Source organism: Diplotaxodon limnothrissa, linkage group LG14 (assembly GCF_057381915.1).
Source record: "Diplotaxodon limnothrissa isolate DT_005_m linkage group LG14, D_limnothrissa_male_GT1.1, whole genome shotgun sequence".
Lineage (NCBI taxonomy): Eukaryota > Metazoa > Chordata > Actinopteri > Cichliformes > Cichlidae > Diplotaxodon > Diplotaxodon limnothrissa.
The window spans coordinates 14,192,451-14,200,148 of record NC_140609.1 but is presented as its reverse complement, the minus strand read 5'-3'; the positions used below and the strand labels follow the sequence as shown (position 1 = coordinate 14,200,148).

Sequence of the window (7,698 nt, the reverse complement as noted above, 5' to 3'; positions counted from 1 at the left end):
GAAAAAACCCAATCAAGCGTGGAAACATTGCACATATGGAGGATAAGCAGACACTTGAGGTTATGGTGTACATCTGTCCTGGCACCTCGTCAGAACATCATCTGGTTACCCATTCTGTTTGCTCTGAAACTGAGCATGCCTTTTATTTATCCTCCCACATGCGGCCTCAGCGGGGAATCCATCAGGTTAAAATACAGCAGAGTCTGGAGAACAAAAAAACGTCTTTTAGCTGAGATCTGGGCGAAAGGGGGGAACACACGAGACAGAAGTGAAAACTGAGAGAGAACAGACCACACTGTCGTACGCTCAGTCTTGGTAAATACTTTATATGCAATTATTTTTGATTTTTGCAAACACTGTATAGAAAACACTTACGGTAACATTTTTTTAAACATTTAAAGCGCGTCTGAGTTTCCAGACAGACATGGCACAGTATAATCTACAGCTTTAGAAACGCTCTCTCCTGTTCTCGTCCTCTGGCCTTGTCCATACTCAGCACTCCCCCAAACACATAAAATCTCTTCCTCACACACACACACACACACGCGTGCACACACACACATACTCACAGCCACCACTATCAGGCTCTCCACTTATTATTCACAGTAAGCTTTATAATACTGTTTCTGTATTGTATGATGGTTCTCAACATTTTTTCTTTATTACTTAAAATAGCTATCGACATTTATACTGTAATATTTGGGAAGTGATACATTTGTATTTACATAAGCTTATCAGGCAAGAATCAAATACAACATGTGTGTAACATTTGTATAGCTTTACACAAGTTTGAATATTCTGCTGGAGTCGCTGACTGAAGACCATTTCTAACCGATGGTTTCCAGTCTGTTCAGGACAGTTCAGTTAGAAAAGAAGAAAGAGTTCGGGTTTTTTTTTCCTCCTCCACAACGGTGCCTCAGTCACTCGGAGGGATGACACAGAGCACACAGAGACAGCTGGTCACTGGCCGACTGCCTGCGGGGCCAGAGCAGCACCCCCCCTTAGAGCTGTCTGAGAGCACGAGGAGATTACGGGAGACTGGACGTGACTGGAGATGCTGTGAGGTGCTCACAGTATGTCGGACTCATACATTCAGCAGAGGCCAGGAGGTGTAAGTCGTTATATCTCGAATGGCTGTGATTTAGGGGGTCTTACAACCTCAGTGTGACTGGCACATTTAATCACTCGCTCTTATCTTTTTGATTGGTACAAGACGGAGTTGAGTAAACTTGGCAAATGGTCGTAGTACGACGCCTGATTTTAAAAGCAGATGCTCTCTTCACTTCTAGCTAATCGTACAATACGAATTGTACTTCCTCGTCTCTTACCTTTTCTTTTTCATGCACACACACACAGTTGCAAGCACTCGCATGTACACCCCATATACACAAAGTACAGAATTGGGAATTACACCGACAAAGAGTAGGATAAAACCTTGTGAGCAGACACGCGGCCACGCATACACACTGGGACCTGGGTAAGAGACCAAACTTATGTGAGAGGAAAGTGAGGCACATAATGTGACAGGCAAAAGAGAGCCTGAATTTTGGTATACTTAAAACAGAAGTCGGATGTGGGTGGTTAAGGTGTCTCGGACGGGGCTGGGCTTTCACTCCAGTGAGAACTTCTAAAAGACATTTCGCACCTATGTTCTCCCAGGTGCCGTACGCGTACTCTGAATCTTTTTTAAGAGACAGAGGCAGTAGCTCTATCGTCTAAATGAATCAACAGCTATGCTCTGTGAATAATATTCAGGGTTCGGACTAAGGTACGATAGCAAAGATATGAGCAGTGCGTAAAGGCCTAGCTTTACTTTCACGTTCTCGTTTGCTTTTGCCAAGGCTGAAGGCATTACGTTCCACATAATCAAACATTTCAAGAATGTATGTGCTCCAACAGTCTCATATAAACTCTGAGTTGGGACCAGACATCTTTCTGCTGAGTCCCTACATGGCAAGAGTGGCAGTAGATTATTCTGACCTGGTGCTAGGAGAACATGGACTTAACTTTGTTTTCTTTGTTTCCTTGATCTAAAGGTTAAGGAATGATAGGCGCTGACAGGGGTTGCAAATGGAAACGTTGAGAGATTCAACTGAGAACAACTAGAAAGGTGCCTGTTTGCTGAGTATTTACTCAAAATGGGGCAGCACTTTGCTATTCCTCTATGTAAATATTGTTTCGTAACTTCCTTTACGATAGTTAAAAGCTACTTCACTGTCTTGGGTGCATTGGTTCATATGGTCAGTTCATTTTATTTCATATAGATAACAGAAAAATAGCAAGGGAGAATGAGAGAGAGAAGGTAATCTGTCCATCCTTCCAGTCAGCCCTCACTTTGTTAGGATGGGGATCTTGTGTTTATTGTATTGTGTTTTAGTTCAACCATCGTCTGGGGTAGAGTCTTCGGGGGTGGACGAGTCTTCCGCAAAGTCGTCCGTTGACCCGCTCTTGTGGATGCGGCCGTCGCTACGCATGCTGTGGAAAGTCTTGCGGAAAGCCTCCATCATCGAGTGCGCCAGCTTCTTGGCCTCCAGCTTGCTCTCGCACTCCACAGCGTGGCAGTCCATCTGGAAGGACAGGTCGTCGTTGATCTCCCGGTAGATCCAGGCAAATATGTTGGGTTTAACGCTGTGGTCAGCTGTGCAGTAGGCGATGCGCGCCACCTGGTAGGTGTCCATGGTTACTGATGCCTCTCCGCGATCGTCCATGTGGTGAAGACGCACCTGAAAGGGCCGGATCTCCAGCAGAGAGCCGCTAGCCGGACAAGTGCCCTGCTGCTGAGCCAGGGCGCGATGCTCCACCAGACCGACCACCGCCGACTCTGTGCAGCCAGACAGGAACTGCGTCCCAGAGATTGTCACCTTGCCCAGATAGGTCACCTGTAGCAAACAAGATACATAAATCTACAGTGAGACTCTTTTTTAAATTTACAATGCAATGCTTAACAAATCTACATATGAAATTGGTTACTAATGAACCGCTGTGCTTTAATCTTTAGTTAAACATAAAAGGTGTAAACTAAGCAACAGTGGGACAAGGTTGGATCCTTGAGGAACACCACAAATAAGTGGGCATAGGATAATCTTTTTTCATGTTATAATTACATCATATTTCAGCATCTATAAAAGAGCATCCACCCATTCAGCTCATGTAAACGTCTGCAAGTCACTGCTGAGTCACTCTGTAACTGAATGTGATCTGAATGATCACAGCAAAACGAGCCTTCGTCGTCGTCGTCAAACTAATCACTGTGAAAGTCTATCACTGTGAGTGATAGACTGTGGAGATGGAGAGAGATAAGGTGGGAGACGTAAGAAGCGAACAAAGCTGGAGTTTTTTGGGGGGAGTGTGGCCAGTTCAAGAGCAGCCCAGAAATAATGGCTGACTTGTGCACTTCTCTACATGCTGTTCTTTATGGCTTTACAAAAATACACAGAGGAGATGCCTGCTATGAGTCAAACACTCAAAGAGTTTTCCCCCCTGCCTGTTTATTCGGGGGCAGGGGAATACTCTGAACCCTTTAAGAGTTCGCTGAGGCTGGCTTGCATGCAGTGCATATTTAAAATATAGCTCCAGATAGCATGTGAGCAACAATAAAAGCAAATTCTAAAGGAGAGGAAAGTGTATCAATCATATCAACATTTATGAATTTATGAATTGTGATGTGTGTTGAATGTGAACATTTCTGGCACAATGCACGACACTCGAATGTCAAACTAGACAGTGATCTTGATAAAACTATTCCCAAAGAAATTCCAGCCAAATATCCATCCTCACATCTATTCTGATAACAAAAACGTCATCCAACAGATATCCATGCCAGACTGACAAAAAACACAGAAAATGACACAAAGCAGAGGCCCGGGCCATGGTTTATTTAATCATATAATTTAACTGCTTCCATTTTGTTTAGTCTGGACCAGTCGAGTCTACCTGCGCTGGTTCACTGCTACATTTTTGACTGCATGGGACTCTTCAGTGTAAGCGTTGAGGATAGACAGGCCAAGCTTAGGGCAATTACCATAAAGCTGGAAAACTGAAAAGCTGGACCTGGACCAAAAAACTTGGGGGACACGATTATGAAATTAATGTATCATTAATTGAGCCCAAACGATACAGGAGTTTTCGACTGATACCGATAACTGGTGATCAAAAAGGTCAGATATGGATATATATTCAACACAAAACACATTTTAGGTGCCGTTATTTAACTTTTTCGAGTCTGTCCAACTCCACTCAGATCAGCTGGTTTTTTGTGGCAATCCAAACACTGTTGCCAGCAAGGAAGTTGCAGATTGCCCTCTGGTGGACCAAGTATGCAACTTCAACAATTATAACATGCTTGAAGGGTGTTTCTCCAGTCTCCTCTTTCCTTTTTAAATATACATTTAGTGGATTTTATAAAGGCCAATGCCACGAGACCCTTTTGTTTTGTTTAATTCATGTATAAACAGAAATGTAGTAATTACAACAGGGAGTTGTAGTTGATGTGTTTATAGTAGCCTTAGATCTGTACTGAAAATGCTTGTTCAACATTCAGACTCATTTTGTGACTTTGATTCACTGCCATATGAAACATTCCTGACCAGAAAAATTAAGTTTCAGTGGTTGAACATTATTCTTGATTCATTTCTGAATTCTCAGAATTCAAAAATGTGAAATTTAAAGTATTATTTGCTTTAGTGGTCTAAAAAATGTGTACACATAGATGTAGGAGTACAATAGTACCATTCTTTTAATCTTGTAAAAAGTTTAAAACAGTAAAGCACAGAAAAGGCATCTCAGATTTTTTTAAAGACAGAATTCAACATGACGCTGCAAACCGGACCGACAGTGTTTAGAATATTTTGCCAGTATAAGGTAGAGATGGACCGATCCGATATTACGTATCGGTATCGGTCCGATACTGACCTAAATTACTGGATCGGATATCGGAGAAAAATAAAAAATGTAATCCGATCCATTAAATATCACGAAAGCACCTCACAAAACTTGCAACACGCCATAACTCACCTCAGAACGTTAGCACGTCGGAGCAATATGCATCACGTGATAGAGCGGCTGTGGCATGCGGGACCTGTCGGTGGTCTGGATAGCATTTGGAGCTTCGCTAGCAACCCGGCATTTCATCTCCGACAAAGTTATCCCGAGAGAAGTAAAGCAAGTGTGTAAGTCCATCTCTGAATGTAAAGCATTCCTGCGTTAAGCTTAACAAACGACTGCCTCTTCTTGCTGCTACTTCAATCATGAAACTGCTTAACGATCGGCTGATCGGCTTTTCTGTCGCGAGTCCGTGTCTCTAGTTTGCTTTTGGCCCATTTTGCACCAGAAAGAGGAAACCAGCGGCTGAACAACAGCAGCACGTTTAAGCTCGATAAGCTGTTGTTAGAATTTATTTAATATTACTTTCTACTCGAGGATCTTTTTCTACGCAGCTGACGGCTGGTAACTGTGCAGGGGCGGATCTAGCAAAGTTTAGCCAGGGGGGCCGATAGGGCATTAACAGGGAAAAGGGGGCACAAAGACATACTTTTCTTTCTTATTCTCATTTAAAATGTCTAGCTTTTAATAAATAATTATCTGACAGCCAAAGTTTTAATTTGATGCAAAATGAATAGAAGTCCATTACTGTATATAGTAACTATTAAGTCTAATATATATACCCTAGTAAGCTATAGTACTTTTTCCTTTGGGAAGGTACCATCTGTGCAGTCTGCAATTTTGTTGAAGAAAGATGTTGAATCTATTTAATATTTCTTGAAAAATAATTGATTTCTGTGCATTTTTTTTTCACACTGCATGAAATTAAGGTTGATTACGTCGATTAAGCATCATGAGGTGGAGCGTGAGGGGTGGTTCCCTATTTTTTATTTATTTATTTTTGTTGTTGCTGGGAGTTGGAACCCTATTAGTTAGGTTGCTTAATATTTATGCTAAGCACTCTTTAAAATACCAGAATAGGGAGGATGGTGTAGGTTTAAGTTTATTAGATTGATCAGTATTGCTGAACTATGAAATATTTTTTTTTGCATACAGGTATAACAGAATAGCTTTAGTGTAGTTGTTGTTTTAAACTTGAGTATGAACTTATACAAAATGCAGCAAGATATTTAAAAAACAGCTTTGTTGATTAAAAAACACTATATCGGATTCATATCGGTATCGGCAGATATCCAAAGTTATGATATCGGTATCGGTATCGGACATAAAAAAGTGGTATCGTGCCATCTCTAGTATAAGGTGGACCGATGAATAAACTCACATAAAAGTAGGTCAAAGAATCCTCTGGAAAGCTTGTTTAAAAGTAGCATCTGTATTTGTTCCATTTATATAAACAAACTCCAGCCTCCCTCTATGGTGTAGGAGCCCTCATAATATCACGATTCCCTGATTACAGTACAACAAAATGTGGATTCCCAATTTAAAACACGGGAAGAGATCCAGGCAGCGAATGCAGCCTGGATCATGCCTGGTTTTCATTAGTGGTGGGCACTAATGTGAGACATGCAGGCTTCACACTGGATTCATCATTCAGCTGAGCACCACAGGTCTGCAGGAGCAGCCTGGAGGCTGGGTGGTTTTGATAGCCAACCGCCCCAACACCCTCTCGCAGCCAAACGGCGGTTACTCAGTCAGCCAACAGATCCAAAGACTACGCCAAGATACATCAACCATCCACAATGTGCCTTTTGTACGTCAAATAGAAATAAAGAGTCATTATGGTTACTTTTCACTGCGTCTCCCATTTTGATATTGAGTTACTTGTTTAATCTGCCGTTGTTTTTACTGATTGCTTGCTTCCTAGTTAAATGAAGGCTGGCTGCTTTGCCAGGTTGTATTCAAGGCCAAAAAAAAAGACAGTTAAATGTTTTCTCTTACATCCACATGTCTGCTCCGCTGGCTCTATTCTGCTACTGTGTTTGAAAATCAGGATATAATCTAGTTGATCTGCCTTGTTCAAAAAGAGCCGCAGCAGCCTGCTATTGAAAGCAAATAAATCCATTCTCGGGATGCTTTCAGAGGGGACCAGCCAGGAGGTCAAGAGGATACAAACATGTTTGATTTTCAAAGCAAAACTTTGCTATTTAATTTTGGCAAGTCCGAGCTGGTCGTGGTAAATTTCTTAACTTTGTAGGAAAGCAGAGACTAATACTAGAGCTATACAGGTTTGTGCATGTGTGTGCAGCGCACACAGAAAGATAAGTGAGGAATGTGTGAAGTGAGGAGGTCAGCAGACTGAGCAAACATTAGTTTATTTCTTTAAAGTCCAAACCAAACATGCAGCTGAAGAGGAAACTGTTAGATTGCTCAAGAAGAAAGATGAGAGACAGCTAGAAATAGAATAAAATATTGCTCAATGAGGCAGTGTTCATGTGAAGAAAAAGAGGAAAATAGACGAGTAAAACTCTGGAAGTGCATGATTTTCTGGTTTGCGGTGCATGAATCACCCATTTCATCTGCACTGGTATTTTTTTCCTGAGACAACACTGAGCCCATTTACACCTGGTTTTAAAAATGTGCTCTCTAGGTGATAAATGTGCATCTACTGTTTGAACTCCAGACAAACTAAATGTGAAACTAAATCTGGAGATTATTATTAGGCTTGGCTGCTGATTAAAGGCAGCACAGATCCAGCTTTTATATTATTAGGTTATATTTTAATATGTGAACAAAGAACTGAGCCATCGTTTCTTCAGT

At 41.6% G+C, this 7,698-nt stretch overlaps 1 protein-coding gene across 1 annotated transcript in view; it reads right to left on the bottom strand.

Annotated features, from left to right (window-relative positions):
* Positions 1–310: 310 nt before the first annotated feature.
* Positions 311–7,698, bottom strand: part of pid1 (phosphotyrosine interaction domain containing 1) — a 38,784-nt gene continuing 31,396 nt past the window's right edge. The window contains exon 3 of the mRNA XM_085370892.1: positions 311–2,879. Coding sequence (XP_085227018.1) covers positions 2,379–2,879 — 501 coding nt within the window. The 3' untranslated portion in view covers positions 311–2,378. The remainder of the gene's footprint in view (positions 2,880–7,698) is intronic.